The 24473-nt window shown below is 34.0% G+C and overlaps 2 protein-coding genes across 2 annotated transcripts; one reads left to right on the top strand and one right to left on the bottom strand.

Annotated features, from left to right (window-relative positions):
• Window positions 1-9547: 9547 nt before the first annotated feature.
• On the top strand, window positions 9548-10081 carry LOC127244109 (uncharacterized). Its single transcript, XM_051264446.1, has one exon. It carries the CDS (start codon window positions 9548-9550, stop codon window positions 10079-10081), a length of 534 nt encoding a protein of 177 aa, XP_051120403.1.
• Window positions 10082-14075: 3994 nt separating this feature from the next.
• Window positions 14076-16627, bottom strand: LOC127244036 (EG45-like domain containing protein). The gene is made up of 3 exons (XM_051264326.1): window positions 16392-16627; window positions 15045-15321; window positions 14076-14298 (listed from the first exon to the last, which is right to left on the bottom strand). Exons 1-3 carry the CDS (start codon window positions 16498-16500, stop codon window positions 14292-14294), a joined length of 393 nt encoding a protein of 130 aa, XP_051120283.1. The 5' UTR covers window positions 16501-16627; the 3' UTR covers window positions 14076-14291.
• Between the last annotated feature and the right edge of the window lie 7846 nt (window positions 16628-24473).

The following is a 24473-nucleotide window of genomic DNA, read 5'->3' as shown; positions in this document are numbered from 1 at the left end:
TTCTGATCATGATTGGTGAATTTCAGTGCATTTGAATTTTTACATGTGCTTTATTTTTGGGTGTCGATTCATCTTTTCAATTTGACAGAAGATTATTTGGTATTGGCTTTTCTTGGATATTTTGTTTTGATTTGGCATTGTCAACATAGCATGATTGAATTTTGCACTCCCTCTTTGTTGAATCTTCATTATCAGTGTTATTCGTGCTATAATTGGTTCTCTTGTGCGTAAATCGGGTGGTATTGCTTTGGTGCTTTGAAAGCTTTATATGAATTTTTGGTTATATGACACTTTGATTCATTGATTGTGCATTAAGAGACATTTGATTATTTATATCACATATCACCATTTTCTTGGCATAGTTTGTTTTGTCGGCTAGTCGTTTTTGCAGTATTCATGGCGAATTTCCAGCCTTGTCTTAATGTGGTACACAATCGAATCTAAAAGCGTTGGTAAGGCAAGCAACAAACACACTCTCGCATCACACCCCCTATGGACTCAAGGGAAGCATCGTAGTCATTTTCTCTTTATTTTTCTATTGCATTAGGGACTATGCATGCTTTAATTGTGGGGAGAGTTACGAGGAAAGTTATACAAAATTTTTAGGCAAATTTTTCATTTGGTGCTACATTTTATGTTTGATTTGTTGTCCTTTCGCATATTTTTTAGATTAGTCTAGTCAAAGGTGGTTTGTGTGATAGGTTAGTTTGACATGATTGATGATATTGGATTTAAAATATGTTAGAGTCAGGTTGATATTTGAACCTTGTGAGAATTTGACTCTATATACAAAAAGTTACATTAAAAAATAAATTGCATATATTCAATATTTGGAAATTCTTTCTTGTGTCATATGTAGTGCTCAATTAGATGACCTAGAACTTGAGTGATTATGGATATTTAACTTGCAATTATCGAGTCTTACATTTTGAAAATGATAAGGGCATTAGGTAACCCGATTAAGTTTTTTTTTTTTATCATCCAGCACAAAATATATTCTCCTAGTTAGCCCATTTGAGTCTTTTTAGCCTATTTTTCTTCTATAATGAACCATCTTTTAGCCTAATATCCTTATTTTGAATTAAATCTTCTCTGATTTGAATCTTATGTTAGAAATAATTACTTTAAGTTCATGGTGTGATACACTTATTTGTTCGGCACCAGTCATATACGAAATTTGGCTACGAATAAATCATAGTATGTAGGAATGATCGAATGGATAGTTAAGGTATATATATATATATATATATAAAGGCAAAATAAAAAACATAAAAAAAAGGCCAACATATGACAAAGGTCTGGCACTCATACACCACTACCTTGACACCGTGTTTCGCCAGCAAGGCTGCAATTGCGAGGCCACTTATGCCACCTCCTACCACCGCCACCTTAATTCCGTCTATCTACCTAAATGTTGGAGTACATACACATAATAGGTGCGTTTGGTAATTAGCGGATAGCTTTTAGCTGTTAGCTTTCAATTAGCTGGATTGACTAACTGATTCAATTAGCGGTTTCTATTAAAGTGTTTGGTATTAGTTGTTTATACATAAAATGACTATTAAGGACATTCATATGTTATTTTTTTTAAATATTTAATTTAGTTCATTTTGATTTGAAATTTATGAGAATTTTTGTTATTATTTATTGAAAATTATGAAAATATTATTAAATATTTATTTTTATTTTTATTATTTAGATTTGAGAAAATTATTTTTACTAAAAAATAATAATTTTTTATTGAAATTATGTAAAATATAAAATAATAAATCTTTCGTATATATTTTTATTATATTAATTATTGTTTTAATATATAAATAAATTAATAACCTTTGTTTTTTCTATTTGATTTAGTTTTAAAAATTTATATATTTTACAAATAAAATAATTTATATGTAATAATTAATAATAATTATTATTTTAAATTTATAAAAATAAAAATATAATTTAATAAATTAAATATATTAAAAATAATTAGTAAATACTGCTATAAAAATATATTTATATGTATAAAATAAATAATTAAGTTTTAAGGGTAAATAAGAAATAACCAAAATTAAAATGAAAAAGCTCTTTCAAAACGCTGGTCAAATGAGCTTTTCAAAAACTATTTCAAATAGCTTTTTGACTGGTCAAATAATTTTTAGTTGTTGAAAAAGCTAAAAGCCCAAACACCCTCAATATATAAGCAGCAATTAATAAATAGCAGATGTATCCATATATTCCGCAATATTAATCATGGATGAATGTTGCTAGCTGCAATAACACATCAAAAATCTCTATCTTCTGAGATATGAATATAATCAATTAATTATATTATATGGTTAGTTACGAGATAGAAAAGCAACCGGACGATAGATGACGGATAACTCAACTGTAGACAGTCCTGGCAAATTTACAAATGATCAACAAACTGTATATCCTAGGAGATATAACCCAAGATCAATATAGGGTAAAAACATATGAAGAAAGCAGGAATGCTAAGGGGTAGAAAAAAAGCTTCAATAATTTATTTTTACGAGAAACTTAAACAAAACATACAAGGCACTAATATAATTAATTGAATATTTAAGAAAATTAAATTTGGATGCAATAAATAATTCTCACATGACATATGTACCTTAACAGTTTCGACAATATATATAAAAGATGCTGAAAATGAGGCAAGCCCAACAGCCAGTGCTGATTTTAGAACACTTCCGGCAGGTATATCAATGGGAGGAGGAACAAATACAACAGTTGGAGCTTCAAACCAAATGCATCTGTATTAGCATAAAGCGAACATGACTGTGAACCATACCATCAGTTTATGGTTAACAAAAAAAAAGAAACAAAAAAAAATTATGCTATATGAGATTTGATTAGGGATTAGGGCCAGTACTAAAATAAATACTCAAATCCTTTACCAATATACAACCCAAGCAAGTTTTCTACGACTATAAACTCCAATTCAGGACAACAAATGGTTGATCATTATTCTGAATCATATAATGTCTTCTCAACTTATAATCTATTGCACCATAAGCTATCAGACAAGAATAAATATCATCGCTAGTAAGACTAGCAATGTCAATAAAACTTTCTATATTGTTAAACTCCTGCATATAAGAGATACGGAAAAAAGAAATGGACGTGTATTAAAAAGCATCATGTGTAGTCTCCTGGGATATTTACTACATATCAGATCTTTAAGGTAAATATAAAATATATAATGGTTTCCAAAAAGATCGAGAACTATGTAGAGTGGATCCTATTTCTATGCCTTGCTTTCTTGCTTTTTCCATATCTAAATGCAAGTCAAAGATACAACGTACTTCGTAGAATACTAAAATATTATAAGCATCCAGGTTGCAAGTGTATAGCAGGCACTTACATGTGGAACATATAATATGATTTTGTATTTACACAATTATGCAATTTAAATATGTAAAAAGGTTTAGAAACTAAATAAAATGTAAACATTCTAATCATACAAATACAATGTGTTTGAGAGCATTAGGTAAGATTTGCTAGTTCAGATACTCTAAAGAAAGATCATCAAAGTTCATATTAGAATGATAACTAGCATAAATGCAATTCATATGCTTCCCAAGAACTCATCTACAGAGTTGTAATAACAAAAAGCCACTATTCAGCATTCTTTGTTCACTACCATAGATAATATACTCAAACAAAATTGAGATTTAGATGCCGATATCGCAAAGTTTCAAACCTTAAATCATCTAGTAGAGAAATACCTATCAACTTCATAGAGTAAAACAATCAGTGCATATGGAAGGAATACAACTTACAAGGCTTCTGTCTCAAGGCCCACGTAATTTTACCATGTACACTATATTATGCATATTACATGTTAACTTAGTTGACTAACATTTTCCATGTTAATCAGGATGTTCACAACTACAAGACTAAACAAGTTCTCAGCTCTCTACAAAGTAAACAGGTGTGAGCACTTTCCGTACTCATCCACTACCATCGTCGGCATATGTATGTTTCATCCATGTCCGTCGCTGCCCTCACCTCTGTGTTTCTCCGATCTCTGCCTCTGTCAACTTAGTTTCTCAGTCGCTCTTGGGCTGGCCTCCTCCAATCAAATTTGTATGTCACTATTGTTGTTGTTTTGGAAACTTTGTGCTCTGATGTTGCTACTTCCGTTAATATTTTCATTTTTTGCAAAGTTTTATCTTTGTAGTGTTAATAAGACTATTTGGATTCAATTTTTTATTTCCGAGCTTGAATTGAACTTGTGTAGTAGTGAATATCATCTCTTTGGGTTTACTTGCCTTCAGTTTTTGTGTTGTTTCATCGAACATGTTTTAGGCTTGTGTTCATCTTGTTCCAAAAGATATGATCTTTGATATTGTTGTGGTACTTTTTTCAATGAATTTGATACTGAATTCTAAAGACATTTAATGAATTGAATTACATCTTGTTAAAGAAATGCTTCAGTTAAGCTTGCTTATACTGGTTCGTTGATTGTCCTAATTCCTTCTTGTTAAAATACAACTGTATAGTTATCATAGAAGGTAAAAAGAATTGTTTTATGATTTTTTTTTTCATACATACTTATCTTGTTCTACGACTCATGTTTCATGACAAAGATGTGTTCTTTTTTTTTTTTTTGGTCAGATAGATTTGGACACTATGAAATCAAATATTCTTTGCTATTGAAGTGGTATTGAATTTCCCATTTAAGGTTCATGTTTGCATTTCACAACTTTGAATGGCTTGCCTCATGTCATTATTGGAACAAAATTATACTTGGGAGGTCTTTTTGAAAAACAAAAAAAAAGTACCACCTTGGGGACGGAGCCTCCCACTGCACAAGTACCGGACAACGGGGATTCGGAGGAGAAAACCGAAACCCCTAGGCTATCCACAACGTGTAAATCCCCATCCCAATTGTTTTGAAAAAGGACACCGGCATGCCATAATACTTGCAAGTGAAAATGCATGGACCAAATATAATCCTCTCAGAAGAAAATAAAAAAAAAATCTTAGTGTTTCGTGTCGTTTCGGGCAATCTAGATGAACCACATCATTAAAATAGGGATTGATGTCCTTATGCTCCAAGTATGCACTGAAGAAATCTGCCACGAGGATACAAAAATATGTGGCGTCTGCGTCTCCAGCAAAGAAACCCCAATAACTCTGCAAAGTGACTACAAATTTTCCTGACGGCCCCTAACTCAATAAAAAGGTGAGAGATTGTCTCTTCTGTACAGAAGCACTAACATCTCGAGACAATAGGAACACTAAAGCGGCAAAGGGCCTCGTCAATTGGCATTCGGAGGTGTTAGAGAGCAACAACAAAATGGGCAAGGAATCGAGATGCAAGAGAAAGAGGAGCCTCGGCCATTACTGGTGTATCGACAACGGGGACGGGCTTAGACCTGCTATTCGCAGGTTTAGACTTATTTACTTATCTTTCTAATTAAGACATTATAATTGGATTTGGGCTTGGACTTTCATTATTAGTTGGACCTAGTTTATTTTTAATAAATTAGTATGAGTATTTAAAAGGCAACTAGGGTTTGAAGACATTATGATTGATTTGAAGAAATAAGGAGCCTGGTGGCTTTTGGGCAGACAGTTGTTCCATTTCATTGTTTTCTATTGCTTGTTTATGTGCTCTAACAATTGGTCCCATCTTCCGGATCCCGATCATGTCATCATGGCAACAACACGTCCGCAGTAGAGCGACTGGACAAACTTGATTCTGATCAAGCCGAGATGAAGGAGAATATGAAGACGACTAATATCCAACTGGCAGAGATCATGGCGACTCTCACTGAATTCTCGAAAGTGATTCTGACACACTCTGGATCGCAGCAATTGGTGACAGACCACTATGGGGAGAATAGCGCGACGGCAGAGAAAGGCACATCGCGTCCCTCAGCAGCCGCACCAGTACAACCAACACGGCTGCCCACGGCCGCGGTGCCACTACAGCTGGTGATTGACTCCCGATTGCAGTCGGGCCCTGTGCAACTTCCATCCTTTAATGGTTCGGATCCGATAGAATGGTTGGCCCGCACGAATCAACAGTTTGAAATTCATAACACCAGTCCGAAGATGAAGTTGCCTGCAGCAGTGGTGGCTATGGAAGATGCTGCATTATACTGGTCAACCCGGTTACGCTCGTGCAAACCGGGACTAATATGGGAAGAATTTTCGCAAGCGCTGGTAGCGACACTTGATACACACTTTAAAGGGAGTCCCTTCAAACGATTGGCATATATTAAACAAAAAGGATCTGTGGACGACTATGTAACGCTATTTGTTTAACTGGCTAGCCAAGTTCCGGGTTTGACAGATGCACACTACCTCAGATACTTTATGAAGGGCTTAAAGGATTCTTTCCGAAGTTCACTTTGTCTTCTTAGACCCGGGGACCTCGAAACAGCCATGGAATTGGTAAGGGATATTGAGGATAATATCAAGGTGCAGGCTAGTGGCCGCACATTCTGAAGTTTCAACAGTCAGGCATCTCCCATGAACCTCATGTCTCGACCTAATCCCTCGAACATGAGCACGTTTACAGGGGGGAGCCTCACCGCATCCATCGGTAGTATTTCCAAGCCTCCCGATCGAACCCTACTAGCACGGCTGATGACGACCAGCCAATCAACGAGTCGTGCCCAATTTACTCGCCTATCACCCCAAGATTTGGCTGATCTGAGGACAAAAGGGTTGTGCTTTCGCTGCAAGAAACCATATTCACCGGGACATTAATGTCCCCTTAAACAATTACAAGTCATGATTGCTGATGAGGGAGAATAGGTCTTGGACCTTCCACAATATGAGTACTACAAACCCACTGGACAGGAAGAGTGGTCGGAAGAACAAACAGATGAACTTACAGAATTGGGTACCTTACCGGTTTTCTCTATGGTGGGTTTATCAAGTCCGCGGACTATACGCCTGCTCGAGGTTATGCAAGGAAGGACAGTGACAGTATTGATTGATAGTGGTGATAGCCATAACTTTATATCATCTTCCTTAGTATCTGACTTGCAACTACAACCCGACTGTACAGAAAAATTTGGAGTTCAGTTGGGGATGGGCAGAGGCAGAAATCTGCAGGAGTGTGTCAGGGTATTACGGTCTCCTTATCCGAGTGCAAGGTAACCACCGATTGTTTTGTATTTCTACTTGGAGGGGTCAATATTATTTTGTGCATAGCCTGGTTCGCTACGCTGGGCGAAGTTCGAACCGATTGGGAAGCCCTAACGATGTCATTTGAGGGAAAAGGGAAATGAGTGTTGCTGAAGGGTGACCCGGCTCTCTGTCGCAGCCCAATAAGCTTGAAGATGTTAAGCCGAGTTCATGGGGCTGAATTTTGGGCGCTTGTGTTGAAGAATAAGCCTATGAGAGCCATAGAATCAAAAGTGGAATAGCTCGAGGATATCCTACAACAATTTACAGAGATATTTGAGGAGCCACAGGGTTTGCCACCAAGACGGCTAACTGACCATTGCATAGAGCTGAACCCCGGAACAAAGCCGGTATCGGTCCGACCATACCGATATAGTCATATTCAGAAAGATGAGATTGAGAAATTGGTGAGCGATATGCTAATGGCCGGAATTATTCGACCAAGCTTGAGCCCCTTTTCTAGCCCGGTTTTACTAGTGAAGAAGAAAGACGGAAGTTGGCATATTTATGTTGATTAGAAAGAACTAAATAAAGTCGCGATTCCAGGTAAATATCCCATACCAGTAATTCATGAGATGTTGGACGAGTTGGCAGGAGCGGTCATTTTCTCGAAGATTGATTTGCGGTCAGGGTACCATCAAATTAGAGTGGCGGCTTGTGACATTCACAAGACTGCCTTTCGGACCCACAACAGGCACTATGTGTTTCTAGTGATGCCTTTTGGATTGACTAATGCACCGACTACATTTCAATAGATAATGAATGACCTATTCATGCCATTCTTAAGGAGATTCTTCTTGGTTTTCTCTGACGACATATTGGTTTACAACAAGATGTGGGAGGAACATCGAGAGCATTTGACGCAAGTTTTGCAGATTCTAAAAGGCCAAATGTTTAAGGAAAATCGGAAGAAATGTTCATTCTGAAGTGTAAAGGTAGAGTACTTGGACCATATTATTTCAGTAAAAGGTGTTTCCATGGATCCAATAAAGGTTAGTGCAGTGGTCGAATGGCCCCGACCCGCTCTATCAGTGAGGTGCGAGGATTTTGGGACTAACTGGATACTACCGACAATTTGTACGAGGATATGGCATTCTAGCTCGACCGTTGACTACATTATTAAAGAAAATAGCTTCTGCATTATTCACATGGACACCGGAGGCGGATATTGCTTTTACTAACCTTAAACGGGCCTTGACCGAAGCTCCTGTACTAGCCACGCCTCAATTTGATCGCCCTTTTTGTGATCGAATGCGATGCTTCTGGCATAGGAATTGGTGTTGTTTTGATGCAGGATCAACGCCCTCTTGCCTATTTTAGCAAATCGCTAGCCGACCAAACTCTAACGAGATCTGCATATGAGCATGAATTGATGGGTCTCGTATTAGCGGTGCAACATTGGCGTCCTTACTTGGTGGGGTGGAAATTTATGGTTCGAACTGACCACCGTAGCCTCAAGCATCTACTTTCTCAAAGGATTTTGATGCCTTCACTACATATTTGGGTAGCGAAGCTATTGGGTTACGACTTTAAAATCGAATATAAAATAGGGATTTCTAATGCCGCCGCAGATGCTCTATCCCGTAGAAATGAAGATGGAACTCTGACAGCATTAAGTGGGCCGGAATGAGTGGGACTAACAGATGTCTTGGAAGAACAAAGCCGTGATGACCATATCCAAGGCATTTTGCAAGCAATATTACAACAACCGAACAGTCGTCCGGGGTATGAGGTGCAAGGTGGTCGATTATTCTTTAAAGGGCGTTTGGTGCTACCTGCAGATTCGCACTGGATCCCTCGCCTTTTACATGAGTTTCATGATACTCCCTTAGGTGGGCATGTAGGGGCATTGCAGACATATAGACGTTTGGCTATGAATGTACATTGGAGAGGCATGTTCCGTCATGTACAGGAGTATGTAGCCCGATGCTTAGTGTGCCAGAAAGCAAAATATCAAGCTATGTCTCCGGCGGGTTTACTACAACCCTTACCGATACCCAATCAAATTTGGGAGTATGTTTCCATGGATTTTATCACTTGCTTGCTGAAGTCACGAGGATACACATCAATCATGGTGGTTGTTGATAGACTATCAAAGTATGGACATTTCGTCGCCTTGAAACCACCGGTGACTGCCCGTATGGTTGCAGAGGCATTTTTCCGTGAGATTATACGACTGCATAGCATTCCACGATCCATTTTCAGTGATCGTGATCCTTTATTTGTTAGTGCCTTATGGTAGGAACTATTTACATGCTCCGGAACCCAATTGAAGTTCAGCTCAGCATAACATCTTGAAACAAATGGCCAGACAGAGGTATTGAACCGGGTGGTGGAGACATATTTGCATTTTTTCACTTGTGAACACCCAAAACAATGGGTGCGATGGATGTCGTGGGAAGAATTTTGGTACAACACCTCTTACCAAACAACAGCCCGGATGTCCCCATTTGAGGCAGTCTATGGAAGAGAGCCGCCTACCATTCGACGATTCTTGCCAAGAGAGTGTCAAATGGCAGCGGTGGCAGATGTGTTGAGCAGTCGAGATGTGATGATCAACCATCTTAAGAAAAACCTGGAACAAGCCCAACAACAGATGACCAAGTATGCAAACAAGCGACGCAGGGCCTTGGTGTACGTAGTAGGCGATCGTGTTTGTCTGAAGGTACGGCCCCATCGACAGACATCCGTAGCACGACGACCACATCACAAGTTAGCTGCCCACTTCTACGGCCCTTTTGCAGTAGAAGGTAGGGTGGGCCAAGCAGCATACAAGCTTACCTTACCACCATCTAGCCGGATTCACCCAGTATTCCATATATCTCAGTTGCGACGTGTGGTAGGGGAGCATCCCGTGGCGTCAGAATTACCAAACAGCTTGGAGTTGCCAGTAAGTCCACCCTTCGAACCCAACTCTATTTAAACTTCGCGAAATGTGCGAGTAGGCCAACGCGATGAATATGAGATTCTAATTAAATGGGTGGGGCAACCAGACGATGAGGCGACTTGGTTGAGAGTGGCTCATTTCCGGCGTCAGTTTTCCAGACTTTGACCTTGAGGACAAGGTGAATTCGAAAAGGGAAGGAATTGTTAGAGAGTAACAACAAGATGGGCAAGGAATCGAGATGCAAGAGGAAGAGGAGCCTCAGCATTACTGGTGTATCAACGACGGGGACGGGCTTAGACCTGCTATTCGCGGGTTTAGACTTATTTACTTATCTTTCTAATTAAGACATTATAATTGGATTTGGGCTTGGACTTTTATTATTAGCTGGACCTAGTTTATTTTTAATAAGTTAGTAGGAGTATTTAAAAGGCAACTAGGGTTTGAAGATATTATGATTGATTTGAAGAAATAAGAAGCCTGCTGGCTTTTGGGCAGACGGTTGTTCCGTTTGATTATTTTCTATTGCTTGTTTATGTGCTCTAACATGAGGTGAAATAAACGCCAAAGAAAAACCGACATAGTAGGAGTGAGGAGGTGCGACCATAAAGCCTCAGAAAGCCAACTCCGAACCCGGCATCCAGACTAATATCCCATGCAAATGAAGCTGTAAACTTGCCGGAGTCTGAAGTCTTCTAAATCATCCGATCACCGGCCTGACAATATATGGAAATCTCATAAACACGACACACAAGTGACTCCGGAAGGTATGCTCTAAGCCGCTCCATATCCCAAGACCCATGTCGCCACATCTCCCTAACAAACAAGCTAGTGGCCGATCACCTTGATAAGTCGAAAGGGGCTGCTCCACGCACCACACATCAAACCAAAAGAAACTCCCCATGACCCAAGCTCAAAGTCATACAAGACTGCGCATCATCGCAAACCCCAAACAAATACTTCCACACCATAATATCGTAACTCCAACAAGGAGTACTCCCCGGAAAGGTGCACAAAAGTACTCGTGCTTTATACAAAGAAGCGCCATCTTAAAACCTCCACCAAATTTTACAAGAGAAAGCTTGGACCATATTAGATAGTCTCCGAACACCTAAGCCTCTCTCCTCCACCAAACTTGCGGCATTCTCCCACGAAATTTAGTGACGCCAAAGATGACCGTAGATGAACCCCAAAAAAATCTAGCAAAAAGATACTTCATCGAATGAAGGACCGTCTATGGTGGGCGGAGAGCCTGTAGTAAATATAAAGGGAGGGAAAAGAGAGTAGTCTTTATCAACTGAAGACGGCCTCCGTGCAAGAGAACGGCTCGATCCCATTCCCACAAGTATCTCAATGCTTGCCAAGGAGCTCCTCATATAAAATATTATGTTGATTACCCGCATAAGGTGTGGCTCCAAGGCATGTAATTGGGAGCTCAACTCCTCCGAACCCTGTGGCCAACCAGAGCCAACTTCGAACACTCTCCGATGATCATCGCATAGTCATCCAAAAACATTGTCAAAGAGTCCATCCGCGAGCTACAAGCATTAGCAAAAATTGAGACATCATCTGCATAGGCTAAAGGCGTCAAACAAAATCCTCCCCGGCATCGATAATAGAGGTTCGGGCACCCCTGATAAAGGTGCTCAAGGCCTCTCAACAAAGATCCACCGTCAAAACAAATAGCGTCGACGAGAGAGAGTGCCCTCACTGAACACCAAGAGAGGACTTGAAAAATCCATCCAACTTATCATTAATCAAGGCTGAGTACCACACATTCTCCACACAATTCATGATAAATGAAATAAAGCGTTCCGAGAAACCGAACTTCATCAGCACGTGCCGAAGGAACCTCCAAGAAACCCTATCATACGCTTTGTTAAGGTCAAACTCCCGGCAAATTCAAGTCATGCACAATCTTCGATGCCATAAGAATGCTATCGGCAATTGCGCGGCCTTTCATGAACCCGTTTTGGTACGGACATAGAAGACACGGAAAGAAAGGCCCAAGACGCATTGTAAGCAATTTTGTGAGGATCTTACTGCTAACGTTACACAACCTGATCGGCTGGTAATCTGTCCAAGCAATCGGCCCTCCTTTTCCGGAGCCTTTATGGATGACAAGTAGATTTTAGTAAAAGTTTTATTGAATTACCATCGAGTTATTTGAATAGTATAAAACCAGTCCTTCAAACGAAGTTTGTTTGCAAGAGACTTCATCATATATTGTATCTTCAACCTCAAGCACAATCCTTGTGCGGTGGTGTCATGAACAACTTCACACAGGACTTCTTTCGACAACATTAGTTGTATTACAATCATGCTTTCTTGTCAAAATCATCCATGGCTGCATCATTGAGGCCAAAACTCTTCTTTCCATTCAATACTTTTTACATTTCATTTTGAACTACAATCGCCCGCATCTTAATTTTCCAAATGACAAACAAAATTTTCCATCGAACTTCTCAATTTTGAATTTTTCAATAGACATTTTCAATTATTAAATGCTCTAATACCACTTTTTAGTGATTTATGCGCTTAAAAAATCTGTTGAAATTACGAAAGTGAATAAAATACAATTGAAGCACAAAGTAATATTGCGAAATATGAAAATAACACGAGATTTACATGGAAAATCGAAAACATAAAAAAATCATGGAGGATGAGGAATCCACTTAGATGAATCAAATTCTTACAATCGAATGATTCTCACTCTCTCCACCAAAAACGTCCTCTACTCAATATCTATTCAAATTGAAAGTTTTGATCTTCTAAGAAGAAAGGTAAATCAAATAAATAGTAATAAAAAAATAGATGAAATGTTGCAGATATGGTATCCTACGATAATTACTTCTTATTCAAGCCATGAGTCAGATATTATGTCAAGTCTAACTTGTTATCATTGTCATACTTGAGATTAATGCCTATGGAATCTACTAGTTTGGCACAATCCACAAAATCAATTTCTAAACGAGAATGTACATTTAGTCATACCATTGACTAGGTCATTGGAAGCTTATGGAAATTTTCACCGAGAATTTAAGGCACAATTCCAATAATTTATAATTTTTTAATTATATTTCTTCTATCACAAAATAAATATATTTATACAAATTTCAAATTTTATATTATTTTTTATAAAATTAGTTTTGTAAATTATGTAGTATATGAATATATATTTTTATTATAATAAAATGTTATTGTATGTCTATTAAATAATATTCATATTAAATATATTTTCCGGTGATATAATTTTAAAAAAATAAAATTATATTAAAATTAATCTTAACCATATATATATTATTATTATAAATAATTATCAAACTTTTAACCATAAATCCGACCATCTACCAAACACAACTTTAATTGTATGTTACAAGTACAATTTGATGACTTTGCTTCTCTTCTCGTTAAACCTCATGTATTCACACGTATTCTCGCCTGATTTTGAACATTATGTACTAAAAAGTAAATATGATTTTATAAGTAATATGATATTTTCTTTTTTATCTCATGGTTAAAATCAAATTGTTTGTGAATTTAGCTTAGTTCGCCTCAGTTTGAGCTCATTTGCGAAACATAAATAAACTGAGCGGAATAATATAATTAAATAGACTTGTTTTTGTTAATAAATGAGTTTTGAACTTTGTCCACGAACATTTGTTAAAAATATATATATAAAGTTATTAATTAAGAAATAATAAATAAATGAATTATTATATATATATATGAATTAAAAAATAAAATATAATATCATATTTTTCCAAACGAGCCCAAACGGGTTTATTCGATCCGAAAATAAACACGAGCTCAAAAATAAAATTGCTTAACGAACTGAGCTCGAATAATTTGAACAAGCTCAAATATTTAAAATTATATTCGATTCAGCTTGTTAAAATCTCCGGTTAAACTATATATTATTTTTGTGCTGAACCTTTGCAACTTATTATTTTTTTTAGTTTTATTTTTATTTTAGAAGCTGTATATATTAAAAGCAAAGAAAACCAATGTGCTTTGACTGAAATTCACCATATAAACGAGCAAGGGTAATTATTTATATTTGTTTGGAATTTTATAACACAAGCCGTAGCCCTAGAGAATACTTTTCTTACTTATAATGTAAATGGAATAGTCTTCAGTTCTGGAGAACAACGACCATTGTCCAATAACAACAACATTATTTATATTTGCTCATGAGAGCTTATTCTTCTTCACATAGATCCAAGATTTTGCATCCAAAACTCTGTGTTCAGGAACTGCAAAGCACAAACAAAGAAATACATACATACATATATATATATATTGTCAGTAACATCCTACAATGAATAAAAAAAAGATGCATACATTAATTCTCCAACATCAATTATATATGGAACTTCAAATTAAATCATCAATAATCTTACTGTTAATTTATGGGGGCAACATATACATCTAACACCAATAGTGTATGTTTTTATATAATATAGCATGTTTTGTTATACAGAAGAGCAAGTATGTTGTAACACCAATAGTGTATTGTTTGGGGGTTTGGATTTTGGATTGGGATTTGAATAGGAAAAATTTTGAATTTGAATAGTTATATGATGTGATATAAATAGGTGTTGATGTGATCTTTTGAATGTAAAATTGATTTTTAGTATAATATAAAAAATGAAAAATAGGTATTTGATTTGATGTTTTTGGGGAAAAAAGTTTGGATGAATAGTAAAATTTTGACAAAATCTTATAAAGGAACACACTCTTATTCTACTCAAATCAATAATATATTGTACTACTTGAAATTATGTTATATGTTGTCTATTGTAGTATAATATTGTCACATGTGCGCCCTCTCTTTTATATAAGTTTATACGTGCTTATTTGACTTAATCAGCACCCTAACCGAAATGGATAATATATATATATATATGTTATAGCAACAAATTAAATTCAATTAAATGAAAATAAATCTGGTTGTTGAAAGAAGAAATTAAAGTCGTTACATATATATATATATATTTACCAATTATAATCGATCTTGATTCTTCCGGCATTGGGGTCGGCAATAATGGAGAATGCCTCTTGAGAAAGGTCGAGCTGATTGGCTCCACATCCAGGGCACAGATCAACAATTCTCACAGTGACTTCACCATTGCGACACGGCTGAGGCACCCCGAGATTGGTTCGACCAGTGCATCGAACTCGGCAGGTCCTACCACATGCTGCCTTGTTGTTGAACAGTTGGGAATTTGCCGCTACTATCATCGTACCTTGTGACGCGAATCCATAGCATGAAGAAGCTGAAAAAATATATTCAAGAACGACAGACTTAATAATCATTGCCCATGGGTTATAGCTCAAGTGATTGAATGCCTTCTTTTCTTTTTTTTTTTCTTTGTTAGTTTTATATTTTATATCCATGGTAAAACGTTTTTTATTTTGATTTTTTTTTTTTTTTTGGCTCCCTATAGAATCAAAGATGTGATTTTGCAGATGTGAATTCCATGGCTATTAGAGAGGAAAAAAATGGTCCATTTCTGCGAAGCATATGGCCATAAAACGTAATTTAGCAAAATTTTAAATGCACAAGCATCAAGATAACGTCAAACTTGCAACCATGATCATAAATAAGAACTGTCAAAATATTGCAAGAATAAACCATTTCAAGAACACTCTCTTATTAATTATATAGGACAAATATGTAATCTTGGTCTTGTATATGTTGAGATATTTTAAATATTCAATTTTAGATTTAGTAGATTTATATCTAGATTTGATCTTATTAATAGATTAGATTATTTATATTTGAGTCTATCGAGTCTATTTTATATTGTCTATATATAAAATAGACAATATAGTATCAGAGCCTATTTTTCTCATGCCGTACATATAGTCTATCAACCTGCGTTTCTCCGGGTATATTCAACCTGCAATATAAAATCTTCGCTGCTTGTCTGTTTCCAATAATAAGATTGTCTTATTGATCATCAAAATAAGAAGCTTATATATAGGCAATATAAAACAGACTCGATAAACTCAAATCTAAGTAATCTAAGATTAAATCTAGATATAAATCTACTAAATTGAATATCTAAAATATCTCACAACAATAACAATAAATATATATGTTTTACATGATGTTGCTAGGAGTCATTTCATTCTATAATTCTGAGGTATCATATATATATATATATATTAAAACTTCAATTTAAGATATCATATGACTGTCAGTCACGTAAGACTTTATCAAAATTAAATAAATAAAAGAGAAAAGGAAAGGAAAAGCATAACCTAACATAAATAATGAGTTAAAATATGAGATGGAAGAGATGGTGCAACAAAAATGAAGGATGGAGGCTGGAGTGCTTACGAACATAAGTTGTATAGAAAGTGGCTTCTCCGGCTATGGCGACAGCTATGGAGAAAAGGGACGATGCAACAATAGCAGCAAGGATAAGACGCTCCACTCCCATTTTCATAATTAATCAATTAATTAATTGGATTATTGCGATACTGCAAAATATCGCCGGCGATTCAATCTCTGTTACAATATTGAAGCCTATATATGACTTTGACGAATTGATGTTTTGCACGCTAAGGCGGTGAGAGCTATGCCCCTTATATAGACTTAGGCACCCATGGGTATGAGATGTCACAACATATACACAATAATAATAATAATAATAACAACGTGTTTGGTTGCATCTCATCTTCCTACAATAGTTTATTTTCTCTCTCTATATGAAAAATATATCACATCAAAAGGGATATTTAGTTAATATTTTATTCATCAGTTGATTTCGTGCATTCATTAAATTTATTTTATTATTAATTTTGGCAAAGTAAAACATTAGATTTTTAATTATTAACGTACCATTTAATACTTATTTACCATAATTATGACTACTTTAATTACATTCTTTCTTTCATTTACTTTAATTGCTAGCTAAATTATAAAAAATACCTTCAAATATTTTTTTATTTTTTAATAAAATATTTAGTTTTTTTATTCTCCACACCGGCTTTAATAGGACTATTATTTGCATATGGAGAGAGTATATTTGTTATAAAATTGATTTTAAAAAAATAAGATAAAAATGCACATAATAAGACAATTATTTGGTTATCTAGTTTGATCATAATAATTTACGTTTGAAAGTGATCGAATCATATATTTTCACTAGTATTTTCGATGTAAATTTTCTCTAAAAAAATATTTTCTGCTTGCCCCCTTGATTAAAAAACCCCAATAATATTACTATCGAGGTCGAATGGCAATAGGTTGTATGTTACAATACTCCTCCAGGCTCTAGCTTGTTGTTTCACAACATAGCATTCTTCTACTTAAAGTCCAAACACGTGTTTTTGCTTTATGTCTTCAACTAGTTATTACAAAGCTTTCAAGCCCCTTTCTTCACTCATTGAGACCAATTGAAGCTGTCGGATGTGTCAAATGATTTTTTTAATTCGTAAATCTTTTTCAACTCTAGAATATCCCTTTTTAAGAGCTCAATAATTTAATAAAAACATTATTTCAGTATGTTTTGTTCTTGCATGGATGTATGATTCTTAACCAAGTGAATTGTGCTATAACTTTCACTATAAAAACTATTCCATAAACCCTATGTAACTATATTTTGTAATTTTCAGGTCTATGATATTGTATTTTTTTCGCTGGACTAAGAAAATACCAAGTTGTCTACACACTCAAAATGAGATCAAGCTATACATAGTTCTCTAATATTTACAATGCAAACGAAGAAACTAAAAAATAATAAAATAAACTATGTACTATCAGAAGCACAAGCAAAAGTTGGGCCGTCTGTCAGCATCCTTCTAGAGAAACCCATGTAGGATCCTTGCAAGCTCTGATCCGAGCAAGGTCTGTGGAGCAAGGACGGAACACGCATGAGTTGCAAGGAAGTCCATAGCCCGATCTATGATATTGTTGTTCATCAATAAGTGAAACATATTCAAATGTATTTTTTCTTTTACCATAATTGTTTCCCGGTAAGTCGGCAACTACAAATCCAGTTTATTAAGTCTGCATTTTGTCAAAGATCGGTGCATTATCTAAAGTATCTCGTAGATACCTCAATATCTACTTCAGTCATTCTCAATGTTATCTTTCCGATTACTCATAAATCAACTCACCACTCCCACTGTATTTTTTATATCATGTCTTGTACCAACCATGGCATAAATTAGGTTTCCTATGGCGAATGCATATAGAACATGCCTTATATTAGCACGTTCCAATTCATTCTGTAGTGAGTCCTTATTTGACAACTTGAAATAACTCTCCAAAGATGTGCTTACCGAATCTATATTTTGCATGTTTGACCTCCTTAGGACCTTCTTCATATATTTTGTCTACAATAGACTCAATCTATAACTTTCTCGGTGTTGAGTTATTTGCATGCCAAAAATATGTTTCCCCTTTTTAAGATCCTTCATGAGAATCTTTATGCTAGTTGTTTCTTTAGTTTCACAACTTCTTGATTATAGGATCCTACCAATAGTACGTCATCCAAATATAATACAAATATTATATATGAAATCATTTAAAGCCAATCTTATGGATGAAGCAGTCAAACTTCCGGACCACTGTCATGTTGCTTGTTTGAGATCGATCATACATGCTTACTAGATTGATCTATCCTTCAACCACATACCCTTCTGGTCGCACAGTGAAGATCACTTCAACTAGGTCACCATCAAGAAATATTTTCTTGACATCTAACTATTTTAATGCCAAATTCTTGAACGCTACCATGCCCAAGACCAATAAAATTATTGTCAAATTTTCAACAAAAATGAACACATCATTTTAATTGATTTCATATTTCTGCTCATAGCCTATCATTACTACTCCACCCTTGTATTACTTACTTCTATATGCCTCTTCTTTCATCATATAAATCCATTTTCTAAGCATCATTTTCTTCCACTTTGGAAGTTCACTCAATTCTCACGGCTGGTTCATCAAGAGAGAATTCATTTAATCATCCATGACAAGTTTTCACTTGTCAGGTTCCTCACTAGTCCTAGCTTATGCATAACATTCTGGTTCACCAACAGTTTATACGAAAGAGAGGTGTATCGGTTTAGCAGTCAATCATTTGGAATTTCATTATTTAACTTTGTCGGTAGACTTCAATTGATCGGAAATGCCTCAGTATTAATCGCATCAGCCCATAATATCTTTGCCAAACCACACTTCAATTGTATGCATCTAGCTCTCTCATTTAGCATCATAATCATCCTTTCGGCTACCCTTTTCTGAAGCGGTGTTCCCAGTATAGTCTTTTTTTTTTTATTATTTTATTCTCTGTGTTGTACTTTTTAAAATTGCTCAACTCGTACTCATTATCATTACCTGACCTAAAATATTTAACCCTTGGCCCTATTACTTTCTTCACAATGTCTTTGCACTTCTAAAAGTGTTAGAAACATCATATTAATGTTTAAAAAATAAACTCATACCTTCTTCATAGCATCATCAATGAACGTCATGTAGTACTATGAGCCTCGAAGGGAACACACTAGAGCTGGTCCCCACAAGTCGTGATGGACCAACTACAACATATTTTTTCTAACTTTTGGTTAAGTACATAGTCAGTTGGATCATATGGATCAGTGCATGATGAATATGAAAATCCAATAGTAAGACATCAACGATCATACTATGATCATCATGGAGAAGCTCTAGCAACTCGAAGGATCACACATCCACAATGTCGACCCCACTTCCAATTGTGGCAGTACCTCGGTATCTCGATCCAATATTGTCATTGAAGAGGTTGCTTAAGACTTTATTTGGTTTCGTTGAGTCATAAAAGCATTTTATACGTTTGTGTAATATTTCGCGTGGAATGATTGGGACTAAGTACATTTAGTCTATGTTATAAAATATGTAATTCACTTTATATTTCCCCTAAAATATTGGTATATGTTTTCTTTTGATTTTTGTATATTTAATAGATTTACTAGTTGAACAATGGAAATGGGTTGCTTGGTGAGGATGAAAATCTTATAGTTGTTAAAATTTTCAGGAAAAACCGGAAAATAGATTTATCTGGTTCAAATTTTGCAAGAGAATAAAATTTATCGAAAATTCCCTGGAAAAAATGTAACAACGACATTCTCAAAGAGGATCGCAATCGAATTTTTCCTTGCGATTTTGGTATTTTGGGTAGTGGGCCTTTTGAGTTTCTAAGGAAAATATAATTGTTTATGAGCTAACAAATTCTTTCGTAAAATATTCCAAATTTTTTGAAAAATATATAATAACATTGATAATATTTTTTTAAAAGATATAAAGTACAATTATATCTAATAATCATATTTAAATTTATAATCTAATTAGATTTATTGATTTGCTCTAAATGTATTTGTATATTTCTGTTGGAAATCACGAGGCCGATCGAATAAAAAGTCCAACGCCTTCGAATAACTTGTACAGCAGAACTATGAAATGTTTCTATGTTAACACAGTTTTACAACGTAGTTGTCTCGCGGTTATAATGGTTGTGTGTGTTCGTGCACAAATCGATGACTAAATAAGTGCATAAATGAAAATAGCACACAAGATTTGTTTATCCAGTTCGGTTTTCCATCCTACGTATGGGATATTTTAATCCAGGGCTCTTAACTAAACCAAACTCTTGGTTTACGCCATATAAGACACCGATCCAAACTACTCAACCATCTTCTACCGAAGCTCCATTTAGTTTTACAAACTCTCATGGACTGGCTATTACTACTCTATAACGACTCTAGCAAATCTACCATCCAACTAAGAATAAGATTGCATGCCAGATGATTATCTTCTCTAGCTTCGACTCCAAGAATTTTTCTTCTCGTCGCTTCAGACCCCCATAGAAGTACCTCTCAACACTCTATCAGGTGGAGAGAAAAAAAACTCATTCAAAGTGTTGTGTATCTCACATCTAATACAAACACAAAACAAGAAAACAAAATACAAACACTGCACACAAAAGACAAAGTTGATTGTGTATCAACTTTGGGGTAGTCTATCAGGGCAATAAATGTCATGCAATACGAAGGGACACTTCATATGACCTCTCCTCAAATCCTCTATCCAACATAAATATATTTGTCACATTCCATCGAGTGTAGGACATGTTGAATACATCCAAGGTGGCTGGCTTGATCAACTTTGTGTCATTGTGCATATTTTCAAAAATGGTATGAAGCAACAACTATTTGTCCACTTGTTGATATGTCAAAAATAGAAACAAGAAAGGTTTTGACTTTTTGTACATGCAAACAATTTCTCATCCAAATATAAAAATATCAATAGCTCATTTTAATACTTCCTCCGTCATATAACAATGTATTCATTTGTCTTTTACGTCATTGTACTTAACATTAAAAATATCATTATATTTTTATAATTTTTTGTAAAAATCTCATTATATTAGTATTATAAGATAGTAATAAAAGTATTTTTGTCATTTTCCCTTTATTTGTAATATGTTTTGATATAATAATTAATATTCAAATATCAACACGCAAAAAGTAAATGAATACATTGTTATGGGATGGAGGGAGTAGTAAATATATATTTGCTATATATAACAAATTTTCTAAAATTTATAATTATTTATATTAATATTATTATATAAAATTAAAAGAATATATTACCTCCGTCCGGTTCTAAGGGTTTCATTTACATTTTACTTAATGATATTTGAATATTAATTATTATATCAAAACGTACTACAAATTAAGAAAAAATTGCAAAAGTACTTTCACTAGTGTCTTATAATACTAATAGAAGGATATTTGTACAAAAAATTATACAAATATAATAATTTTTTTAAAGTTAAATACAATAACGTAAAAGATAAATTTGACATTCAGAAGCAATCGAACAGTTTATATATATATTTTTTTATTAAAAAAAACTTAAATCATCATTAAAATATACTCTAATATATATTAAACTTCATTCAAAGTACGTATAGACAAATGGAATATTACAAAATGGTGGGTGCTTCTAGGGTGTTCAACTAATGGTATTGATTGATTCTATATTTAGCATGCAGTCAAATTCTTGCGTTGTTCTCCGTAAACATAATTTTCAAGGTGTAACTACATGTATCATTTTCCACGTCATCTTGCCTTGAATTTTTCTATCATAACAATTTTCAAGGATGTATTATATATCACAGAAAATAAAAATAAAAGAAAAATCAACTTTAGATATGGATTGGTGACCTTGACTTGTATTGGCAGTTAATGCCTGCCAATAAAATACTATTTGTTTGATTTTATTTTTATTTTATCGTTTTTCATTAGAATAATATATATATATGATTTGAAATATTTATTTTTGTGCTTAAAATATTATATACATTTTTAAATTAATATATTTAATTCCTATTTATATTTTATTAAGTAATTATTTTAATTAAAAAATTATTCCCAAGTAACAAACAAACACTACAGCCGACGTACTTGAAATTGTCATTTTCTATAACGTGAATAATCCCTTTTATCTTATAATTTTGTTTTATGATATTTTTTCTTAAGCAAAATTGTCATAACTCGCACGTGATTTCAAAACTCAGCATAAATATCCTATTTACTTTAACAATTACGTGATGTTCCCTTATATTTCAAAAAATATTGTATAAAATATCTCTATAGTTTCCAAAGTCAACGTAAATTTCTATTTTACTTTAAAAATTGCATGACTTTTTTTATACTTTAAAAAATGTTGCATGAAAATCTCGTCATGCAAAAAATATAGATAGAAATTTATTTTTTCATAACACAAGAGAGTTTTTATGGTAGTGGAGTTTTATGCAACGTTTTTTAATTATAAGGAGCGTCATGCAATTTTTAAAATATAGAGAAATTCTACGCTGCATTTTCAAACCGCAAGAGTTATGAACAATTTTACCTTTTTGTTATTGTACTTTTATAAGTGTAGTTTGTTTAGTCATTGTCTATACTTATAATTTGATAGTATAAATTAATGTATATAAATTACTATATTTTATAGTTTTTACTTGTAAAATTATTTGTATATTTCAAGTACACCATCCGAAATTATATATAGAGAATGTACCATATCTATATATATATCCATTATAGTATTCGTGTGTAGGGGTGGATACGGTTCGGCTATTTATAAATATGCAGGGATTTGATATTCAAATCGAATCGAATAAATACCCGAAACTGCGAACCGTATTCGAACCGAAAATTTCGGTTAACCGAAAATAATTGTAATATTTGCAAATAATTCAAACCGAACCGAAATTTAAAAATAAGATATTAAAAAATGATTAAAATTCTAATTAAATCAAAATATTTGAAAATATTTTAAATATCCGAACCGAATATAATTATTAATATAAATTTTAAAATATAATAATATAAATATATAAATGTATTCGGTTCGATTAACCGAACAAAAAAAAATATTAAAAACCGAAATCGAACTAATCCGAACAAATATCAAATATGCAATATTTCTATTCGAACTGAATTTGCTCGATTAACCGAAAATTCGATTCGATTAAATTCGATTCAGCGGTTCAACGATTCGGTTCGATTTTTTTTTGCCACCCTTGTTTGTGTGGTAGACCTTCTTGATTGAATATGTTGCAAACCATTTTACTTTATTATTTAGTGTGGTTTACCTAGCTCACTTAATTTGCGTATTGTAGTTTTAAAATTTACCCAACACGTGTTTGTTTTCGGGTTTGGATTTTGAATTGAGATTTGAATAGTAAAAATTTTGAATTTGAATAGTTGTATGATGTGATATAAATAAGTGTTGATGTGATGTTTTGAATGTAAAATTGATTTTTAGTATAATATAAAAATAAAAAATAGGTATTTAATTTGATATTTTTAAAGAAAAAAATAGAATCAATAGTAAAAATCTAATCCAATCCCTCAAAGAAACACACCCTGCTGCGTGCAAGAGTATCAGCTATATATGGATTAACATATCTTACTAAATAAATGATAAATTTATATTTTTTTAAAAAACAAAAAAAGGACATGGTGATTGATATTGACATTTATTAATTTCCAAACGTGGCGTCCAGCTAGTTCTGTATTTGAGATTGGAATTCAAGTTCACTGACGTGGCTTCGTATGGATATTTTAAGGTTTGTTTGATTTTAATTGAAATTAAATATTTTTTTAATTTTTATTTAAATAATATTCTGATATAATATTTTGCTAAAAATGATAAAATATTTTTATTAAAAAATGTGTAATATTTTGATGAGATATTTTACTAAAAAATAAAATATTTTTATTAAAAATGTACGGATTAAATAATGTAAATTTGTATTTAAAATCATAAACCATGATGTGCCAAAAATTTTGAAAGTAGAAAAATCCAAAAATTTTGAAAGTAGAAAAATGAAAATGAGTTCTAAATTAATTCGTGGCAATACCT

This window comes from Andrographis paniculata, unplaced genomic scaffold (genome assembly GCF_009805555.1).
Source record: "Andrographis paniculata isolate CXL003 unplaced genomic scaffold, ASM980555v1 Contig9END, whole genome shotgun sequence".
Classification (NCBI taxonomy): domain Eukaryota; kingdom Viridiplantae; phylum Streptophyta; class Magnoliopsida; order Lamiales; family Acanthaceae; genus Andrographis; species Andrographis paniculata.
The sequence above is the reverse complement of the archived record's forward strand: the minus strand, read 5'-3'. Positions and strand labels throughout refer to the sequence as shown.

Coding starts and splice junctions, on each gene's coding strand:
- LOC127244109 (XM_051264446.1), top strand. CDS start 9,548: ATGTCGTGGGAAGAATTTTGGTACAACACCTCTTACCAAACAACAGCC.
- LOC127244036 (XM_051264326.1), bottom strand. CDS start 16,500: ATGAAAATGGGAGTGGAGCGTCTTATCCTTGCTGCTATTGTTGCATCG. Junction 15,322..16,391: donor TTTCTATACAACTTATGTTC/GTAAGCACTCCA, acceptor ATATTTTTTCAG/CTTCTTCATGCTATGGATTC.